The sequence below is a fragment of the Theropithecus gelada genome, chromosome 17 (genome assembly GCF_003255815.1).
Source record: "Theropithecus gelada isolate Dixy chromosome 17, Tgel_1.0, whole genome shotgun sequence".
NCBI classification, from domain to species: domain Eukaryota; kingdom Metazoa; phylum Chordata; class Mammalia; order Primates; family Cercopithecidae; genus Theropithecus; species Theropithecus gelada.
The window spans coordinates 57988725-58011213 of NC_037685.1; the positions used below are offsets into that span (position 1 = coordinate 57988725).

The 22489-nt window shown below is 45.6% G+C and overlaps 1 protein-coding gene across 2 annotated transcripts in view; it reads left to right on the forward strand.

The window, feature by feature from the left end:
* ATP8A2 (ATPase phospholipid transporting 8A2) overlaps positions 1–22489 on the forward strand; it is a 649217-nt gene that overhangs the window by 584810 nt on the left and 41918 nt on the right. For both annotated transcript variants that reach the window (XM_025364761.1, XM_025364762.1), the window contains 2 exons: positions 1180–1268; positions 8106–8210. In XM_025364761.1, the coding sequence (XP_025220546.1) occupies positions 1180–1268; positions 8106–8210 (194 nt within the window). The remainder of the gene's footprint in view (positions 1–1179; positions 1269–8105; positions 8211–22489) is intronic.

The window sequence follows — 22489 nt, forward strand, 5'->3', positions numbered from 1 at the left end:
CTTTGGGAGGCCGAGGCAGGCCGATCACGAGGTCAGGAGCTAGAGACCATCCTGGCTAACACGGTAAAAACCCGTCTCTACTAAAAATACAAAAAATTATCCAGGCTTGGTGGCGGGCGCCTGTATTCCCAGCTACTCGGGAGGCTGAGGCAGGAGAATGGTGTGAACCCAGGGGGCAGAGCTTGCAGTGAGCCGAGATCGCACCACTGCACTCCAGCCTGGGAGACAGCAAGACTCCGTCTAAAAAAAAAAAAAAAAAAAAACCCAAAATTGAAGGCATCTGCCCTACTCAGGCCCCCATCTCTGTTCAAAGTAAACTCCTCCCTCGCTCTGCTTTTGCCCTAAGTTCTCTTTTCAACTCACCTAACATCTAACTTGGCCCTGCAGCTCTGATCCCCAAAACCCTCTCTACCTGTTCCCTCCCAGGCTATCCCTGACCAGCGTGCCAGGAACAAGGAAGTCATGAAAGCTGCACTCCTTACCGCTCTCCCCTGTCCTTCATCCTTCCACTTGGAATCTCTGTCCATCTACCCATCTCTGGCTACTGAAATCCTGTTCATGTTTCCAGGCACATCTCATACTCTGTCATTGTTAAGAATTCTTCCCAGAAGCCCCATCGGATATTTTCGTGATAGGTGCCATATTTCCCTGTGTAATGTAGATTGCACCAGAGGGTATTTAATCCCCTGAAGGCAAGGACTATAACTTATTCATCTTCCTTTCCTGGGTGGGGAGAACCATCCTGCCTTGTACCAGGGACACGGGTCCTGGCTCCGTGAATGAACAGAAACTGAGAGAAAAGGAGCTGATGATGAGTGAATGGAGGAGCGTAGTGAGGCACCGTTTACTCCTCAGTGGAGCAGTGTTGGTGGCTCCAACAGCTCTCTTTCGGAAGGATTTGGGACCGCATCCTGATTGGAAAGCGCTTGAAGCACTTTCTGAAAGAGAGACAAGGACACACGTGAAACTAGAGGAAGGAAAGTGAGAGGAGAAAGGGCTGCAGAGAGGAGCAAGCCCCTTCCGTCCCCTTAATGGTCCTGCCAGTGCACGGGTTACCTCTCATTGCGTTTAATACCATCTGTTGTTTTTGTATTGTGAAATATTTTCCTTGATTAAATTATGTTGCGCTGTTTTGGAAAGAGAGCGTATTCAAGCAGGTGTCACTTCTATTTCTTGCAGGCAACTATGGTCCTGAGCTCCGCACACTTCTGGTTGGGATTATTTCTGGTTCCTACTGCCTGTTTGATTGAAGATGTGGTGTGGAGAGCGTAAGTGTAAAAGTGAAGCGGGGACCCTGAGTCTGGCGTTTCTGTCCCTAGAATTGTCTTTCCCATGAGCCCTGCTACAGGGTATGAGAATGACAGGAATTTGGGAGAAAGGGGTCTCCTGCCACCTGCCAGAAATGAAAAAAAGTTTTTTTCGTTTAACGTGTGCTTCATCTTGATATGAAAATATAGACAACCATAACAATAGGAAAATCGGCGGGGCATGGCGGCGCATAGCTCTAGTCTCAGCTGCTCAGGAGGCCAAGGTGGGAAGATCACTCGAGCGCAGGTGTTTGAGGCTGCAGTGAGCTATGGTCGTGCCACTATACTCCAGCCTGGGCCACAAAGCAAGACCCTGCCTCTAAATAAGAAGAAACAGAAAGAAAACAAAAAAGTACAGACACAAAAGAGCCGTGGGAGAAACTGTGAAGATCAATAGGGAAGTTGCTTGTAAGGCAGAGTTTCTAAGTACACACCCATTCTATCCAATTGAGAAAGTATGACTCAAAACTCATCTCTCTTCATATCATAAACTCAGTGCTAAACATGGCCTGGCTTCACTTCCCGTGCTTAGAGGGAAGCTATGTATAGGTGAGTCGTTTAAAATTACAAGAACGAAGTATTCTTCATTTTTCCAAACAATTCGGAGTAGGAATGCTTTCAATAAAACTCTTCCAGAGCGAGCTCACAGGTCTATGAGGAAACCGGTCACAAAGATGGCACTATCATGTAGGTTAAATAGGAAATCATTCATGTTCAATTTTGCTTTTATGTTTTAAAATATGTCATTTTCAAGATACTTCTTACAATGTAAAAGAAGCCATTAAGTTCCAAGGTCATGTCAATTTTAATTTCATCCATGAGCAAAAGGAGGGGCTGCTCCAGATGAAATGGGACTGAGTTTTGGTTTGGTTTGACCCAGTTTCTCCTACAAATGGGTGCCAACTTCCCTGCAAACTGAGACTCCGAGCTCGGCTTTACTTCGGGCAAAACACAATTATTTGGGGGCTCTGAGATAGAGAAGTGAGACTTCAATCCACACCTTCCAGGATCAGACGTCAGATTTCATTCTCAGCCCTCCGTTCCTCCCACACTCAATGAGAATTTTTCTTGCCTGACAGTTAAGGATGGCTTTTGAAAAAGTCTTCCTTTTGTCATTATCTTCACAACCGATGATACCTCATGCAGACCTAGATAGAGGGGGAAAGAGTATTATAACATGGATTTTCTTTTTTCTTTTTTTCCTGTTCATTAAGTTTTTTTAACTGTTAGAAAAATTAATTCTCATTTCTTAAATCCTTTGATTTACCATTACTTCCATTTTATTTGGTAAAACCATGTTCTGCAAATAGCAGAATCAGAATCCTCGGAAATGAAAAGACTACTGCCAGAAAAAAAATATTTTCTTGATCTAATAGATGTACCATAAGAAAATATTAGTTGTGGCCGGGCGCAGTGGCTCACACCTGTAATCCCAATGCTTTGGGAGACCGAGACGGGTGGATCACAGGGTCAAGCGGTTAAGACCATCCTGGCCAACATGGAGAAACCCCATCTCTACTAAAAATACAAAAATTAGCTGGGCGTGGTGGTACGCGCCTGTAGTCCCAGTTACTCGGGAGAGTGAGGCAGGAGAATCGCTTGAACCGGGGAGGAGGAGTTTGCAGTGAGCTGAGATCATGCCACTGCACTCCAGCCTGGCAACAGAGCAAGACTCCATCTCGGAAAAAAAAAAGAAAGAAAATATTAGTTCTGTTATTTTGCTCTTCCAACCAACAGGCCCAATTGTGGCACAATCTATTCCCTTGCTGAATTTGTTCGAAATCTTTGTTTTGCAAAGATAAGTCAGTTCTAGATAAATGGAGAATAGTCTTGGCCACATCAGCTGGCCTTTTCTATTTACAGTGATTGAAAACTAGTAACATGATTATAAATTAGTTTATTTTAATTCAGCTATGTCAAATTAGTGTTATTAAAAACTTCTATTGAGACTGTATATTTGCCGAAGACTTTAGCAATAGTCTCTTTCTTCCATCTGAAAGAGAATGTTTATACATGACAAAGTATCTGTGCCTCTTTGTCTGTTTTCTGGTTCTTTTCCAGTGCGTTCTGAGTAATCATTCCCTGTCACCACAAAGCAAATTATCTGTTCCCTCAAACGGGACTTGATTTTGGTTTCCCCTGGCACTATAAAATTAGCACCATTTACATTTTAACAAGGATAAATCAAATGACCCTACTCCCAGCTTCACCATATGGAAAGAGTAAAAGTCACTCCGTTTCCAAGGAGCTTGCCAGCTGGGTCAGAGAATAAACCCGGGCTCTGCAGTGAAGGTGCTGGAGGGGCAAGCAGGGGAGGCTGAGGGCCATCCCTTTGCAGCAGGAGCTCTCGGCCACCCAGCACCTGGCACCACGGGCCCAGAACTCAGCTTTTCCTGGGAGCCAACAGCATCTCAGCTCTGGGCTGAGCCAGCAAGGCCCCTGCTGAATTCCAGAGGTGCTTTCTAAAATGGATTTTTGTCTTGTTTTATTTAGGGGAGCAGGGAAAATAGCGTATATTGGCTGTCAGCTGGAATATTTGCCCAAAGCACATAGATGCTCAATTTGTAACATCTATTTAATATCTAAACTACCCTCACCCCTCTCCTCAAAAACAGGACATTTTTCAGTTTATTGGCGCATTTTCCCTCTGATTGTGAGGCCCATATTATGTCTCGTATTATTCTGCAAACCCGAAATGCTTGTTTTTGAGGCAAGTAAATTCAGAGGCCTCTCGCAAAAACAGAAAGCCTATTGTGAATCACTTACCTCTGAGAAGGCTACAGTGCTTCGTGGAGATTTCTCTTTCTGAATTGCAGCTTTAGAAAACGCTGTTGGCTGCTTCTTACCATGCGCTGAACAAAAATATTAATCCTGCTTGTCCCCAACCACCCATCATCGGATTTGAGTTGTCAGGTATCTACGGAGGCACAATATCTGTGATGTGCCTTGGGGTTCCCAGAAGGGGTGTGCCTTCGTGAGTGGGCACAGGGGCAGCTGTGATGGCAGTACGTGGTGATGCTGGGAGAGCTTCCACTGGGGTGCTGCAGGCCTCTCATCTTGCCTTGGGCCCATCTTCAGGATGTTTTATTTTGTTCCGAACTTTGGTGGTTATCACTCTCTTTTGAAAGGGCTTTTAGGCCGGGCGCAGTGACTCACACCTGTTATCCCGGCACTTTGGGAGGCTGAGGTGGGCAGATCACCTGGGGTCAGGAGTTCAAGACCAGCCCGGCCAACATGGTGAAACCCTGTCTCTACAAAAATACAAAAATTAGCCGGGCGTGGTGGCGGGCGCCTGTAGTCCCAGCTACTCGGGAGGCTGAGGCAGGAGAATGGCGTGAACCCGGGAGGCCGAGTTTGCAGTGAGCCGAGATCTTGCCACTACACTCCAGCCTGGGCGACAGAGCGAGACTCCGTCTCGAAGGAAAAACAAGGTTTTTAAATTCCAGCCCAACGCAGGCCTGCCTTTTCAAGTATATTTCTGTGAGCACTGAAGAAAGTGAGTTGCTCCATCTTTCTACATTTTCCCCATTTCTTTGCCCATTTTCTCGCGTCCATTTCAGGACCTGAGCTGGTAAGAGTAAGAAAAGAGAACCAGAATGAGGTAATTCAATCACTTTTTCCATGAGGTCTGTTGACTTTCTGGATGAAGATCCGTTATTAGACTATCTTAAGTCAGATTTGGCACGCCATAAAATGCCTACACTATTATCCTGCTAACCAAAATTTTCATATGGGACAAAACTAACCTACCTTTTATTAAAATAATTGATTGATTATATGTGATACCTGGCTAATGAGTATTTTTATTAGAAGCATGAAGTTTAAATTGCCCAGAACTATTTTAATATCCCTTCGCTTATATTCATCCAAAATGTTTACCGACGACAGCATGCTGAGGTAAGCTGCCATGTACCCACTCTCATCTAGGTGAAATTTGTTAGTCTTGCTTTATAAAAATAATATAAGCTCAAGGCCACTGAACACAGAGGAACCCATTTCCTTTTATCTAGCTGTATCTCCTGTATTTTACCGTACATCAGCAATATAGTCCCCAATTCCAGAATGACTTCATTTCCTTATTATAATCCCAGATAGGCAGTTAAATGGAAATAAGGGGTAATGAGCAATTTCTATATACAAATGGGTCTTGATTTCTTTTAACTTTCTGACTTACCTAATTTCTTTTGCAGCACGTTATATTTACGCTTCCATCCACATTTAGAATTAAACGTTTCCTTTTGACTTGCTATTCTTGCATACAAAAGAAGAGTCCAGGGAAAGAGTTTCAGAAAAAAAAAAAAAAAAGATCCTAAAAAAAAAAAAGGATCCTAAAACAATCTATTTCTTTTAAAAGTCTCTGAGAACCTGGAGACACCCTTAGGTATATCTGAAAACTCACAGACAACCCTCACACTCACGAGTCAGTAGCCAGCACCCCAACTCTGTCTCTTCTGTGCTCATCCAGCCTCTCGATGTGGGCTTAGATGAAGCAAGCCTGGGCCACTAGGCAATAAGCCATTTACAGATAAGGGGCTTACTCTGTCACAGCTGCTGCTCAGAACACGCCAAACTCCAGCTCCTGGTGAGACCTAAGTGACATGCCAGTGGCTAATGCTTAACAACTGACTTTATAACCTATACATATTAATTTTAGACGCCTCACACGTAGCCTTTAGACGGGAGATTTTAGGATCAGTTTTTCTAATTCAGGCGTTATTAGATAAAGGTGCTTGAGAACAGGGTTTTAAATTGCCAGCATCCCTTTACTCAGGTGCTATTAAATACACGCAGAAAGAGAAGTTGCATCATCCCCAGCATTGCAATTTAGTGTTTTCCAATAGCGACAAAGTTCCCAGGCTAGCTCACAGGGGCTAGCCTGGCGGAAATAGTATCAAATTGCTGAGTAACTCTTGAATACGGGCGCAGTTTCATCCCCTGAGAGCACACACAATGCCGGGGAGCACTGAGATGCTCAGACCATTGCCCTCTAAGGCCGTGTTTTGATTGAGTGAAAACCGGCAGCTTCCACAGTGGGTTGGATTCTGACCTAAGCTGTCGGTTCCCAGTGCCCAACCTTCCTATTCCAGCCTCCCACTTAGGAACCCCATTTCCTCCCAGCCCGGGAAATAACAATGGGGTCTGTTCTACCCCTGTGCAGGGGAAAGGGGAGAGGGAGGATGATGGTGGAGAGAGGGATCCTGGAAGAACCAGCCATGCTGCTCATAGTAACCAGGCTGTTCTAGGACCCATGCAAGCCCATGGCTCAGGGCAGGCGGGGCAGGCACTTGGTGGCCTTGTTGTCAGTCTAACCCCAGAAGCCCGGGAGATAAAAGACCACTTTCGGGGCCCCACATATTACATAATAATGAACAGGGTATATTTTAACATCGTTTTTGACTCTCCTTTCTAGCAAACTGTTAGATGTTTGCTCATTTATTGTTTAAATTAAAATTCCACAGGCTCTGCTTTGAACTGCAGTATTTTATCAATCCTGAGTCTCGGGACACTGTTTGATGGAATTAAGGCATCCTGTGTTAAAGCCTGTGTGGCTTTCCGTTGTTTACTTTGGGGGAAAGGATGTCAGGGGCAGAGACAGTGTCAGTGCTAATTCTCCATTACAGATTAACTCGTAGTGTCGGGAGATGGCTCACATTATCTCAACAGGCTTTCTCTCCTTGAAGGTGGAGGGTGGGTGAGGTGGCCCAGGATTCTGCAGGAAGAGCCCACATCTTCGCAATGTTCCCACGGCACTGTTTTCATTTCTGGGCAAAGGTGCTCAGTTTTTGTTCTCATTCTATCTTTCTAGTACCTCGCAGGATCCTCACATGTATTTATATTGAAATTAAGCTGATGCAAAGCTTTTCAATCTGGTGTGTTACTAGATTATGAGTCTTTTCCCTTTACGGTTTTTCCCTCTTACATAACCTGTATCTTGTTAAATGTCTTTTCACCTCGACTGTTTCCAACTAGCAGCTAGATTGTTTCCAACTAGTAGCTCAATTTGAGCTTTGTTTAGTTTCCATTTTATGAAGATTCTGAGATCAGCCAGTTACTGTGAGGTATTCATCTCAGTTTCATCAGTAAAAAAGTAGTGGGAACTCTTCCTACCATTCAAGAAGAGTGGGCTGTCCAGGCCGCGGATTATTTCACACGTTGTATTATTGCCACTGAGGCCTGCGTGTGTGGACTGCAATGGTGAGTTGTTGCCAGAGGAAGATGGGAAACCTGTACTCGGGATTTGTGTTGACTCCACATTTCAAGCCGATGGTTTTGCATCCAGACTATGCACTCTAGCATCCTAGGCCCCGTGGCTGCTGTGGCAGTGGCTCTTTTCACACTAAAGAGGGCGGGAGGAAACTCGCTAACCCCTGGGATCTCTGACTGTAGTTGGGGTCCTTGGACCAGGCAGCCAGTGCCTGTTCACTGAGGTGAGGGTTTAAAGTGTCTTCTGAGTTTTCAGTTCCTGCCAAGAAATGCTTCAGAGGCAGACTGTGGGTCTTCGTGAACCCCACCCAGTCTTTGAGCGGCTGGGCTCCTCGGCAGACTTCCAGTTCTTTGCGGGGTGGGGGTGACTGTTGACGTGCATGATCCAGGTCTGGTCTGCGGCACTCAGGATGCCTCCGGGCTGTGGAGATGGAACCCGGGCCATGCATGGAGACTGTGAATGCTCCGCCACTTCCCGAGCCTCCGCCTCCACCAAAGGGCATTTGGCTGTGGCCTGAGAGGGGAACGGCCTGTCTTTCCCAGCTGTGTCGAGTCTCTATGCCATGTTCTTTTTGTCTTTTCCTCTCAATACAGAGCCAAGCACACCTGCAAAAAGACATTGCTGGAGGAGGTGCAGGAGCTGGAAACCAAGTCTCGAGTCCTGGGAAAAGCGGTGCTGCGGGATAGCAATGGAAAGAGGTGGGGAAACTCCGTCCCTGTCCGCACAGAACCCATGTTCTCCCGGCCCTTTTCCCTTCTTCCTTCCTGTATTTCTTTTTCTCATCTTGGTTTTCGATGGGAGCACAGTATGCTCAGGTTTAAGAATTTTGGTTATTCTCAGATTTAAATCACAGTCTCTCAGTGACCACATGAAACCTAAATCTCTGGAAGTCTCCAGGTAAGACTGGGGGTTTTACTGGGGTTAGAGGTGAACGAAACAACCCATGTGCAGCAAGTCAACGTTGTGGCCGATTATCTCAAGGTGGAAGAGTCCAGGGTTAGCAGTATTACCACTGAGGAGTTAAAGCCAGGCCTTTGGATTTCAAACCCAAGGATCGTACCCAAGCATGAGTATGTACGGTGAAGGTTTGCGTGTGAAATAATGCACGTTGTTATTCATGTAAACCTTGTCACATTCCACTTCAGCAGATCTACATGGGGGAGTAGTTTTTAGTGTTAACGTTTTCTGCTGGGGGTGAAAGGAATCGTGTGAACTCCTGGAACTGACACTGCTGCTTGCTCGCCTAATTCCTCCTGAACGCGAGCCTGCCCTTCCCCACAAGGAACAGCTGGGCCTGAGCATAGTTTTTGTTTCATCACAAGATGTTAAAATGTCGTTAGAGTGCACTGTGTTAAAATCTACGTACCATCAAGGGAAATTTCTCTGGGCCTAAGAACAATTTGCAGGGTACTTGAAAGCCATTGTTCTATTAAGGACATGGAATATCTATAACATTCTGAGTACAACTCTCCTATAAATGCTTAGAAGGAAATCAGTAACTAACTGTTAATGAAACAAACATCAAGAAATCAAATACTTACAGAGATCCTCACTTTGTGTTTTGCTTTATATTGTGTTTATTTGCACCATCTTTTAGAGCAGTGAAGACAAAGCAATTTTTTTGGTTAAAGAAAGAGAATGCAAACATTTTGAGAGGCTTTCAAAATACAACTTCGAACAGATTTTAGGAAAGGGATGATGGCATAGAGTTGAAGTTGTGGTTTTGTATTTATTTATGAGTTATTTTTTAGTCAGTTTATCCAGCATTCATTTTATAGCAGCTATGCTAGTCCACTTCTGGTCCTAAATCTCTGTGGGCTCTCCATTTTCTATAGAATGAAGTTCAGAATTCTAGGCAGACAAGTTCAGAACAATACCCTGTGTGAACCTGACTTCACGCCTTTGCTCATGCTCTGTCCACAGTCTGAAGTGCGCTCACATTTCTTTCTGTCACTGTCTTTTTCACATATTCAGGAGTCAGGGACATCAGTCTTGTTGACATCAGTCAACAGGACGAAAAGCACTGTCTTCCATAAGCTTAAGTTTGTGAATACATAGGGATGGGGGCTGATTTTACCGCAGATGTACATGTAACCACTATGCGTGGTTGAGGCTTGTTCAGGGCTGTTCTATCCGTCAGACAGCCGAGGCATAGGGCTCAGAACCTGTTCGAGTTTCAGGGACCTACCATGCTCTTTGAGACTTGAAAAAAAAAAATACATTGATAGGCTCCAAAAATTAGGGAGCAGGAAATTAATTTCATTTCTGCATAATGAAATTAATAAATATTTAAAACCCTGTAAAATGCATATCCCTCTTAACCGTTAAGTTTAGTAAGCACAGTAAGTTTATTATACTTAGAAACAACTTGCAGGCTCTCTTATATCTCAAGTTACACAATGATTGCTCAGGGGGCGTAAGTCATTTCTAAATAAAATGAGAATTTCAGAGCAAAATTCTTAAACTCCTTTCAAACATTTTACAGGAAAACATTACATACAATGTGGTGTGAGAATGTGCTTTAGCATGTTTGTTCTGATGTGAGGAGGGGTCATCTGGCTGGAGCAATCGAGAAAGGCTTCATGTTGGAGATGGACCAACAACAGGCCTTTGAGGATGGGAGGGTCTTGAATGGACAGAACTGCCGAGAATCTGATTTGGACAGAGGGAGTGGCACATGCCAAGGCTCAGGTCCAACACTGTGTGCAGGGACCAGCCACCCAGTTTGGAGGGCCACGTGCATTGTGCAGAGATACGGAACGTGCGTTTGAATTCTGGCTTTGCAACCTACCGGTGAGGCCTTGTGCAGGATATTTCATATGTTGAGATTGTCTCTTCATCTGTCATAGAAGAAGGCTAATATTTTCTTTGGGGGATTAGGGTTCGTGAAACATGTACAATGCAGCATATTACCTGACCCATCTCAGGTGCGTAAAAGGTCAGCTGCTCGTCTTCACTTTGGCAGGAGAGTTATGAGCTGTCAGCCTTGAATTGTATTGACGGGAGTCGTGGGCTGTCAGCCTTGAAAGAGTGTGTGAGCCCATTTTTGCTTGTTGTTGATCAAACGAATGTTATTTTTACAATTCACTGATCCTGTTCAAAATTCACTTTTAAACGTTCAAATGGATATCAGAAAATAAGAGTTTAAATGTGGCTTCCTACCTTCTACATTTAAGTCTTATTTTCTGGTTCCTTGTAAATGTCACTTTGTAGTTCATGTGATGGTGTGTGAGTGTGTGCGTGTGCACACGTGCGTGGGTGGGTCTGCATGCTCCTACTTGGTTGCACCATTTCCTTTTCTTCTATCCCAGCATCTTACTTTACCCTGGAATTCCTAGCCAGAACATAGTTTGGGGACTCCGCAGCTCATCCTCCTCAGTAACCCCCTCCCATCTGTTTTTCTCACTTCTAATTGCTCACAGATTTTCTGGGTGGTCCATCTGCAAACTAAATAATGGTGGCATGCCGCTCTCTGCACGGAGACTGTGCTGTCCTGCTTGGCCTCCTGAGCTGCCTCACAATTGTTCTTTTACCACCTTTGCTTTCTTCTTTCACACCTGCTTAGATTCCTGAGGGGTGGAGGGCAGAGACTTCTTCTCCAGCTCTGTCCTCCCTTCTAAAGATCTTATAGACCCCGCCTCTGAGGGGTCCTGAGTGTTTTTGTCTCTTCTCACCCCTCCCTGTTCCTTCTTTCCTACCCTCATCTGATCTGTCAGCTGATTTGTGTATCTCTCTAGCTGTTACCCGCACAGGAAGCTCTGTCAATATTTGCTGACTGACTGGCTGGCAATACCAAAGTCTAGTGCGGTGGTAGTGAGGAAAGGACGGTGACTTTAGCGCCAGATGAGTTGACACACTGGTGCCTGGTGTGTCAGCTCGTGTGTCACATGTGCACAAAGTGGCCACAGAGAGATGCTGACAGTCACCGGGCCTCCAGGGAGGGACAGTTTATCTCATTGCTTAAGAGTACAGCTAACGTAGACTCACACATGGAGAGGCATTTGTGATGTAAGATTAGCAAATCCTATCCTTGCAAAGATGCACAGGCCAGGAGCCCGTCCTCCCTGAAGCCCACTGCCTCTCTGGCCTTCCTGTGCCAGCCAAGCCGGGGCACCCCTGGGGGTTCTCAGCATCCCTAACCCCAGGGGCTTACTCAGCTCAGTCCTGACAGCATTGCTTAGGGCCCCTTAAGGGACATTCTGCCAGGTTCTGAAACCCAGGTCCAAGTCACTGGCAAATGTTCTAGCAGTTTTTCTTAGGAATGTAATCACAGGAAGTAGAACAAAAAAAGTCTTTCTGCATTAATCTTTTTAGAAAACCCTCTTGTGCCAAATTCACAATTACAATTTTGAAATTGTAGCCAGGGATCCTAAGTTTCTCTCTGCGCCTTGTATTCATTCAATAAAATATTTTCATCTAACATTTTGTTGAACTTGTCTAAGCCCCATACGTTTATACTATTTTGATAAAGTTAAATTGTCATGAACACGCTTCTGCACTTTCTCATTAGTAAATCTTGTCTCCCAGAATCAGCCTGTGGAATCGATACTTTAATAAGCCTGTTCTCATGAAGAAGCAGATAATGAGAAAGGGTGAGATGAGGGAATTAGATATCCAAAAGCAGAGTGAAGAAAGTGCTTTAGGGAGTGAATAAAAATGTGTGTCTTCATTTTAGTTTGTTCTTCTTGAAGGACTGTTTTTCACGATGTAGTGTTTGTGCACCTCATAGACACTGGACACATGTGACGATTTGGGTTGATCCGAATACCTTTTCCCAAACTCTTCCCAGTAATCCCTACCCGGGGAAGCAGGAAGCCCCCGGTACCGCACAAGAAATAGTCTGCCCTGCATATCGTTATTCTGAGTGTCTCAACAACGAGGAGCTAAATGGAAGAAAATTCCTTGTCTTTAATGTCTTGGTAATATCTTTCCCTTCTTTATTCCTGAAGTGTAAGCCATGCAAATTTCTTTCCTGGTGAAAGAAAATCTATCTTTGGCCACTCACCTTTACAGATATAACATAAACCGATGACGGCAGGTAAGATGACAGACTTTTGTTCCTTAATGTATTTTGGAGTGAGATAAGCGGTTGCCCTGTAATATTTTAGGTACAATGGCAAGCAAGAAGGAAAAGGGGGAATATATTTGTTGAAAACATCTAGTTTTTGAGGTATGTGTAGCCTGAATAAACAAGGAGAGCTTGTTCTATTTCTAGATCGCCTTTCACTACCTTCATCCCAGTTGGTGGGAGTGGGGTGGGAGTGGCGTGGGGTGGGCCCGGGGCTGGTTTTCTCCATTGTCAAGGGCAAACAGACCCAGCTGCTGCCCCTGCCTTCGCCAGGAAGGCGGTGGATTGTCTTCCCCTTAAGTGCTTTCCCTGGGTGCAGCTTACACTGTGACTTTGGTGAAGGTAGCTGTGTGGCTGGTCTTAAACCTTCTGGCGAGCCATCGCCTCGTCTCCCTTCAGTTTTGTGTTCTGTGAACATGTGTGCGTGGCCCTGTGACCCAGGGTAATCTGGACGGCCCATCACCGCCAGGGAATTCAGGAGGGAAACCTGACTCTCTCCTCCGCCCAGGCGCCGCGGCCGCTTGCTGTGCGGCTTCCATTTCATCCAGGCTGCCTCTAAACAGACAGGGCCCTGGTCACAGCCTTGGACAGGTGGCCAGGGATCCTAATGGAGCTCTCTCTGCCGAAGAATAGGGACGGAGCCTGAAGCACAGCAGCAGGATTTCAAACAAACCCAAGATTGTTCCTCCACTCCAGGCAGTGCTCTCGAGTACTCCTTTGAAAACCAGTCGTATTAAAGAAACTAAACAACACAAACTCCCCAATGCATTCTGAGTGAGTACTCAACTCAGAAATACCTGCCATGCTTTGATCTTTAACGGAAATCCTTTGATCTTTTTTTTTTTTTTTTTTTTTTTTTTGAGGCGGAGTCTCGCTCTGTCGCCCAGGCTGGAGTGCTGTGGCCGGATCTCAGCTCACTGCAAGCTCCGCCTCCCGGGTTCACGCCATTCTCCTGCCTCAGCCTCCCGAGTAGCTGGGACCACAGGCGCCGCCACCACGCCCGGCTAGTTTTTTGTGTTGTTTTTTTTGTTGTTGTTGTTGTTGTTTTGTTTTGTTTTGTTTTGTTTTTGAGACGGAGTCTTGCTCTGTCGCCCAGGCTGCAGTGCAGTGGCCGGATCTCAGCTCACTGCAAGCTCCGCCTCCCGGGTTCACGCCATTCTCCTGCCTCAGCCTCCCGAGTAGCTGGGACTACAGGCGCCCGCCACCTCGCCCGGCTAGTTTTTTGTATTTTTAGTAGAGATGGGGTTTCACCGGGTTAGCCAGGATGGTCTCGATCTCCTGACCTCGTGATCCGCCCGTCTCGGCCTCCCAAAGTGCTGGGATTACAGGCTTGAGCCACCGCGCCCGGCCGTAATTTTTTTTTTGAGACGGAGTCTCGTTCTGTCGCCCGGGCTGGAGTGAGTGGCGCGATCTCAGCTCACTGCAAGCTCCGCCTCCCGGGTTCACGCCATTCTCCTGCCTCAGCCTCCCGAGTAGCTGGGACCACAGGCGCCGCCACCGCGCCCGGCTAGTTTTTGTATTTTTTAGTAGAGACGGGGTTTCACCGTGTTCGCCAGGATGGTCTCGATCTCCTGACCTCGTGATCCACCCGCCTTGGCCTCCCAAAGTGCTGGGATTACAGGCGTGAGCCACCGTGCCCGGCCGTCCTTTGATCTTTAAAACAGCATTGCGAAAGCTGTTTGGAATCATCACACCTCTAAGTCAAAACCAGTCCCCCCGCCAGGCTGAGCGCGCCGCGGAGCCAGCCTGAGGCAGGAGGGACGCTGGCCTTTTGCATGGGACGACGACGTTGCCTGCTTTAGGACGTTGTCACTTTAGGAAGTCGGTTTTCTCACAGTACTGGCCGTTGGCAGTGCACGTGTGGTGCGTCTTCCTTTTGCTTTCGCCCCACCTCTCCCACGCTTTCCTCCTAAAATACCTATTGTTGACTTTTTGCTAGCCAAAAGGATAGGAAATGAGGGCATCATTTCAGCAAACCTCTCCAGGCCAGGTGGCAAATGTCTGCTTCCAGCACCTGGTGGAGATTTATTTTCCTTCCAGCTGCATTTTTTCCACGACTCTGTCATGAAGCAGAGAAACGAGTGCAGACGGTGAACACGGGCGACCTGAGCTGGGCTCTAGCTTAGCTGTGTGGCCTTGGCTGGGTTATTCACTTCTCTGAACTTCAGTTTTCTCATCATATATTTGCTTGGAGGTTTAAATAAATAATGCAGATTAGGGCCAGGCGCGGTGGCTCACGCCTGTAATCCCAGCACTTCGGGAGCCCGAGACCGGCGGATCACAAGGTCAGGAGATCAAGACCATCCTGGCTAACACGGTGAAATCCCGTCTCTACTAAAAAATACAGAAAACTAGCCAGGCAAGGTGGCGGGCGCCTGTAGTCCCAGCTACTCGGGAGGCTGAGGCAGGAGAATGGCGTGAACCCAGGAGGCGGAGCTTGCAGTGAGCTGAGATCCGGCCACTGTACTCCAGCCCGGGCGACAGAGTGAGACTCCGTCTCAAAATAAATAAATAAATAATGCAGATTAAATCTATAGCATATGTAGATGTTCAGGAAGCGTCCCCTAACTGAAAAGCTGCTTAACAAGTACATTTCACTGGCCATGTTCACCATCTAACATGTGAGCCTGGGGAAGATGCCAATACAGCAGGCTCTCCGAGTTGCCTCCTCGGGGTGCGCCCCTGAGTCTGAGGTAAAAGGGAGAATCTAACAGAATCCCAGGCACGTGGGAGCGGTGTGGACGATAGGTCATGGTGAATGTTGGATGGGGGCTTGGGGGAAACTCTAGTGAGTTCTGAATCTTGTGGTCTCCTCAAGACAGCCTTTGGATTACAGCTTCAAGGAGCTCCTCTTTGTGAAGAGGACAGTGTACCCAGCCCAGGCTGTCCCTTCTGCCCCAGGGTCTCCGGCCGGCCTGCCCTGTCCATCTGAGCTGCGGTCTGTCGGTACCGTCTATGCCGGCCGTCACCACTCCCAAGAACCAGCCCTTCCTGCAGCGTCTCCTGCTCCATCGGAATGAATTGTTCCCACACTGCAGACTCCCTCTTGGTGTCCGCACTGTCCCCTCATGTCCTGAGCATCCCTGGGTGCCAGGTCTCGACGTCTTCCCAGCATCTGTGCAGTTATCCCCCCGGTCCCCTGCTGTGGTGCCCATCCCTCTTCACCCACCGTCCCACAGCTGAGGACATCCTTTGTGAAGCGCAGCCTCATCATGTCACCTTCTGCCCTCAGCCCACCACCTGCTGAGCCAGTGCAGACCAGAGCCACAGTGATTTCCACCTCTGCTTCTCTTCTGACGTGTACGACCTTCAGCCTCCACCTCCCCTGTCCTCCCCGCACTGTGCCCTTCTGTGGTTGACGCTACCCTTGGCCCTTCTTGATTGACTGGTTTTATGTGACAGTGTCACACTGTGTCCCAAGCACTGGACCACGTGTGGGCTACTCAGGGGCAGCAGGACAGGCCTTGTCCTGGGAACAAATGCCGTCCACCTCAGGACACACTCTCTGATGTCACCAGCTTCCCTGCTGTGCTGATGGCAGCCTGGGCTTCCCTTAAAACACTCATTTTACAAGTTTTATTTTCATTATTCAAATATTCAAGCATATACAGTGGTAGGGAGATGAGCACAATAAGGTCTTATGAAATCATTGCCCAGATCCAATCATTATCAAGATTCTGCTTCATCTCGCCCCTTCTGCTCAGAGCCTTTCTTTCCAGAGACATAAAGCGAATCCCAGGCATCACGACAGTCCACCTACGCTTTAGGGGGCATCTCTAAACATTCCACGAGACTTTATAACATATGTGATACACAACATGCTTATTCATGTTATTAAATGTGAAAGTCCAGTCCCCATGCTCACATCTAACAAGTGAATAATAATTCCTTGGTGTCAAACACCCAGTCCATAAAAAGACTCTCTGGATGCCTCAGCCCTGCCTTTTTAGGATTGGTTGATTGGTGTTAGGATCTGGGCAAGGTTCACACATAACATTCGGTTTCTGTGTTCCTCAAGTTCCTCCGAATCTGGGGAACCTTCTCTTGTTTTTTTGTTTTGTTTTTAAGATACAGGGCCCCATTAGGTTGCCCAAGCTGGGCTTGAGTTCCTGGACTTGCTCCATCTTCCTGCCTCAGCCTCCCAAGTAGCTGGGATTACAGGGAAGTGCCACCATGCCGAGACCTGTCTTCCTGGTTTTTAATGCCATGGATTTATTCATTATGCTCCACTTTAGTTTTTTTTTTTTTTTTAATCATAACACTGATCCCCACATGCAGCAAATGAAAGTTTCCTCATGTGCAGAAAAGGTGATGAGGACTCAGAGGGAGTCACGTCTGCTCATTGTCCTCATTGTCACCCAACTAAAGAGAGGCAAACCGGCATCTTCTTACTTCAGGCCTCTTTCCACCAAGCCAAGACATGGAGAGCCACCCAAATGCTTGCATTTGCAATTACGTCTTTATTAGAGAGACTGGAAAGCCACGGAGCCCCCAGACAGACCAGGAGGGGTGCTTACCTTCTGGCAGGGTCTGATGAAAAGGGTCACAGTCTGCTGGCTGATGAAGCTTCGTGCAGAGTCCAAGGAAGCTAGAGAATTGTAGTTGCACGTTGTTGACTTTTAGATCCCTACATGTAGGAAGAACATGGACCAAGCAGGGAAATCATACCCCCGCTCCACAAGAAATGCTGAAGCCAAACCAGTGGACAAATTCAGAGCAAATACAGGGAAAGGAGTGCGTGAAAGAGGCTCATTTTGTTTGTTTGTTTGTTTGTTTGAGATGGAGTCTCGCTCTATTGCCCAGGCTGGAGTGCAGTGGCGCGACCTTGGCTCACGCAACCTCTGCCTCCCGGGTTCAAGCAATTCTGTGCCTCAGCCTCCTGAGTAGCTGAGATTACAGTTGCCCACCACCACGCCCGGCTAATTTTTGTATTTTTAGTAGAGACGAGGTTTCACCTTCTTGGCCAGGCTGGTCTTGAACTCCTGACCTTGTGATCCCCCTCCCCACCCCAGCCTCCCAGAGTGCTAGGATTCAAGGCTTGAACTACGGCTCCCAGCCGCGGCTCACATTTTGATATGGCTCAGAAAAGAGAAGCCTTGCTAAAGAAGCCAATTTCCACCCACAATCACCTTCATGGAGCCTAGTATGGTCTATGAAAGAAATTAATTGAATGCATTTAATCTTGTAGAGGAAAGAACCTTGGGCAAAGCCTAATGCCGCAAACATTTTAGTTGAGACAACAGCAAGAGTTCTTAGGAGAACAGCTGGAGAGCCAAGGACGCTCCCAGGCAAAGCCAGTTGAAGCTCTCGCCTTGCTGACAAATACTCGCGACAGGTCAGGAAATGCATTAGTGGAACAAAGGGAGTGAATGGGGCAGGAAATTACCGAAAGGCTGCCCGCATGACCCAGCCGGGCTTCTGGGGACTGTTTGCATCCACAGGAAGGAGAGGAGGAGGAAAATAAACTCTTCGGAAAGTAAAACACCTCATTAGCATTTAGTTAATGCCTAAGCTGCCTGTGTCAACTAAAAATAATTGATTCTCTGTTATTTTAAGAATGTTAAATTCCAAGAGCCTGTTGCTGTTGTTGTTCTTATGGACCGATGTTTAATAATAAGAAATTTTTAAAATTAAATACCAGATGTTGTTTATTATTAAGCTTCTTGTTCAGCTTTAAAACGGTGCTGCAGCTGTATCAGAAATCTAATCAGGAGCTTAGCTGCTTGCTCAGTGCTGTGGCGAAGAAGTGCAGCATCTTTAGGAAATGCCTGGTGAGAAAATGGGAAGAAGTGTCCTCGTGAGGGAGGGAGGTAAGCCTGGAGGAACCATCGGTGTTAGTGGTTTGCTGGTAACACAGCCTCAGGCTGTATTTCCACGATGACTTGAGTACATTTCCTTTTTTGAATTATGACTTAAATTAGTTCCATGTCAACTTTCTCTATTTGCCAACAAGACTTTTCTTCAAGAACCATTTTTACTGATGAATTTATTGTCTGTTCCGAACAAAACTAGTGTGGACAGCTCGCTGTTTCCCTTTTTAAGTGGTAAGGAAATATTTTAATCCCTTTTGGGGAAAAATAGTTTTATTTAACCCACTTGAGCAGCAACAGAAACATTTAAAGGCAGATTTGAAAAAAAAAAAAAAAAATTGCCATTGTATAGGTCACGTAATTTGAATAGTGACATTATACATTCCAGGCAGGGATTAGTTCTTCAGGAGGTTCTGGGATCTCTTTGCTAATCGCTTTTCTCCTGCGTTATCGGTGAGTTGTTTGCTTTTCCCTCTGGCTTCCCGTTTTGCCTACCTCCAACTGTGACTGATCTCTGAGAGTAAGACATTCCAGCCTGAAAACAAACAGGCAGGTTCACCCAATCTGAAACTGAGTTACAATTTAGATGTTATCTGAGAATAACCGGATTCTACTGTTCATTTCTTGACTAACCTCTCCCTAAGTTCTGACAAAGGCGTAGAGAAGAAGTGTAGACTCCCAGGCACCCCAGCATTCAGGGTTAAAATGACTTTGTAGTGCATCTGAGAGAACTGCTGGATTCCCGGGACGTCCTGGACTGTTAGAGGGGGAAAGAAGCCTGGGGAGAAATGCTGGGTGTTTTCCATTCATATTTGATGGCTGCTTTTGCACACTACAGCACACAGCATGTCCTCCCAGGCCCCTGACGTGGTCTCTGTGGTAAGGTACACTCGTTCTGTGTCTAGAGCCAGCCCTTGGAAAGCCAGTCAAGGTCCCGTTAGATCACGGGTGAATGACATCATTGACCTTGTGGTTGAGAGGAACGTGGAGAATATGTAAAAGTTATCACTAAGAGATGGTCATTGTAGCAGGAATCACTGCATTTAGCAATAGATGTGTTGGATTTTTGGAGACATTTCTCTATTAACAGGAGCAGAAAAAAAAAATTATTCTTGGGTTTAAAAAAACCTGGCATGGGTCTCAGGCTGGTGTCCCTAAGAGGAAATTCTGTAGACCAGGACACGTGATTGACTGTCACACAGCCTGGATTGTTAGTGATTCAGTGAGTCCCAGTTAAGTCTTCCTTTTCTAATAGGGCAGTGATAATATGATTATTCAGTGTTTATTCTCTTTCTCTGGCAATTAGGATTGGCTCAAGGCCCCTTAGGTGGTGGTAATTGGGACTTCACAGTCACTAATGAGTAAACATGTTGGCCTCATAGCAAATAGAACCAGTGATTGGCCTAATGTGGGGCGAGTCATTTATGTATCCATGCAACTGACATTTATTAAAAACGGAGGAAGTGCCAGGCCGGACCCCGGCCTAGAATAAGAGAGGGAATTCCTACTGCGTTAGGGCTCACCTGGTAGTGGGAGACAGTGAGTGGTGGCTCTTAGGAGGAAAATGAAGCAGACGACATAATGGGCAGTGAATGGCTGGGCTGGAGCAGTCAGGGAAGCCTCCTAAGATGACAGTGTCAGGGAAGAAAAAAGTAATGTCTTTTCCTCATGCATTACAAGGCTCATGGCTGACACTCCTGTAACAACAGAGTAATCAGAGAAAAGCATAACAGACTGACTTGTCAAAGTTTTATGCGACATGGGAGCCTTCAGAAGTGAAGACCCAAAGACCCAGGGAAAAACGTATGTATTTTTATGCCAATGAAAAACGGACAGTCTTGCAAAAAGGTGATTGGACAAAAAGGGGGTAATTTATCAAGCGTGGGGAACTCAGCAAGACCTGTCTGTTGGCACTGCGGGCCTCTCTGTGCAGCCCTCTTTCCCGCTCGGGGTGGGGCAGGACCGCTCCGGAACGCAGACCTCCTCTCAGGGAAGCTCCTTCATGACCATGCTTCCCACTGAAGGGTAGGGAGGGTCAGAGCAACCCTCTTGCTTCTGAGGCCCTCTCAGTCTCCTTCAGTTCACAGTGCTCAGCATCATGTTTTCCGAGCCATGACAATCTTTAAACTGAGACCTAAACAGGCACTCAACCAAGAGGAGGTCTGGGGAAGGAACGTTCCAGGCCCCAAAATTTGATAGGAAGGCCTGCAGGGGGAGTGGGAGAGACGCTTGGTGTGACCAGTGCCTGGGAAATGCATGACAAAGTCATCTAAGAGATCTAAGAGGCAGCAGGAGCCAGATCACGCGGGCGTTTGTGAGCAAGGCATTGAGTTGTAGCCACCGGGAAACATTTCCGTGGGAGGAGTTTAAGCAAGGAACATACATGACACGAATTTTTAGAATGTGTGATTGCCATACCACTTAAAAGCCATAGAATCCCATTCTCAGATTTAAAAACTGAGTAAAATCTCTAGCCAGGCACAGTGGCACGCACCTGTATTCCCAGCTACTCAAGAGGCTGAGGCAGGAGGATCACCTGAGTCCAGGAGTTTGAGGCTGCGGTGAACCGTGATTACACCTGTGAACAGCCACTGCACTCCAGCCTGGGCAACACAGCAAGACCTGGTTTCTAAAAATAAAAAGTTAAGTAAAACCTCAATACTGTATATAAAACATACACAAAATATTTATTAGGATGAATTTGTGATGTGTGTTCAAGTTAAGACATTTATTGTTTTAAAGTCAATTAGCGTTAGCAATGAGGTGATTTTTCAAAATTATAAAAATTAGAAGTGAGTGTTAGGGAAGACAGTTTCCCTTATATCATCTCTGTATTTAGTTTACTTTTGCTTTGTTTTGGGTTGTGTTGAGAAAAGCCTTGAGGGATACAGATTAGTTGCCGAGTTTGTGTTTTCATAGTTTGCCTTGTGACCTCAGACTTTCTCATTTTTGTTCTTGATTATATTTAACTGTTGCTTAAATATACAAGTCATATAAAGAAAGAACCAACAGTTTGTGTACATGCTCTCTCTGAAATCAAAATAGCCTCATGTGATGATTGTTCTCTTCTTATGTGACTGACTTTTGCAGACAGGAACATGGATCAGGTAATATACTTTGCGAGAATAAGCTAGTTGCCAGTATTATTTTATGTGAGCGGACACGTAAGAATGCTTGTTTGAAAAATAGCAATATGTAATTACAATTACTAATTACTAATCAGTGACCTATTTGTAAGACCAAAAATAAGAACCTTTATTTAATCTGAGATCCTGACAGAAGCAAGTTAACTTGAAAACATCTGTGGATTTCAATATATTAAGATTTTATGTGTATTATATGAAACAATTCGTATGTTCTTATACTAATTAAATATGTTTTAAAAATATTCAATGTATGAAAAATGCACTTTAAAAACCAGTGGCTGAAAGAATAGTAAACAGCACTGTAACCCTAAAAGCTTGCATTAACTTTATATTTCAATTTAGTCACAACATCCAGATGCATACATTCCTCAAAAAATGTGAGGTCTTTATTAAGAATAGACAGTTTTGAGAGAGTAAGGCACATTTAATTATTTAATATTACACATTTACTTTTGGAACATAAAATGAGGAATTTAAAATGTTAATGATTTTAAGGGTATAATTTAAGAGTTTTACATGTCCTCACTGAATTTACTGATAAATACAACTTTTCATTACTAGTGGAATCAAAAATTTTTAGTTCTCCCATATCTATTTTTTTGGCTGGTTCATCAGAAATACCCAAAGATCTTAGATGGGAGAAATTTTAGATTCTTAAGATATTTCTAGAATGATGGTGGTTTTGTTTCTCAAAGCATTGATCTGTCGCCCAGACCTTTTGCCCTTTTTGCTCTGTCTCACCTATTCAAAAAGCACTTGCTTTTTAAAAAAGAACTGAGGACAGGAACCGGCTGAATACACTTTTGTCATATGGAACTTTGGGCTTATTGTCTAAGCTATCATCTTTTCACCATCCTCACAAATCTGTTGAAAACTGAAGACTTGTCCAAGTTGTCACAGACAGGAGACAAATTCCTTTTGCATGTTCCCAATTTATGCATAGTGCCTTTCAC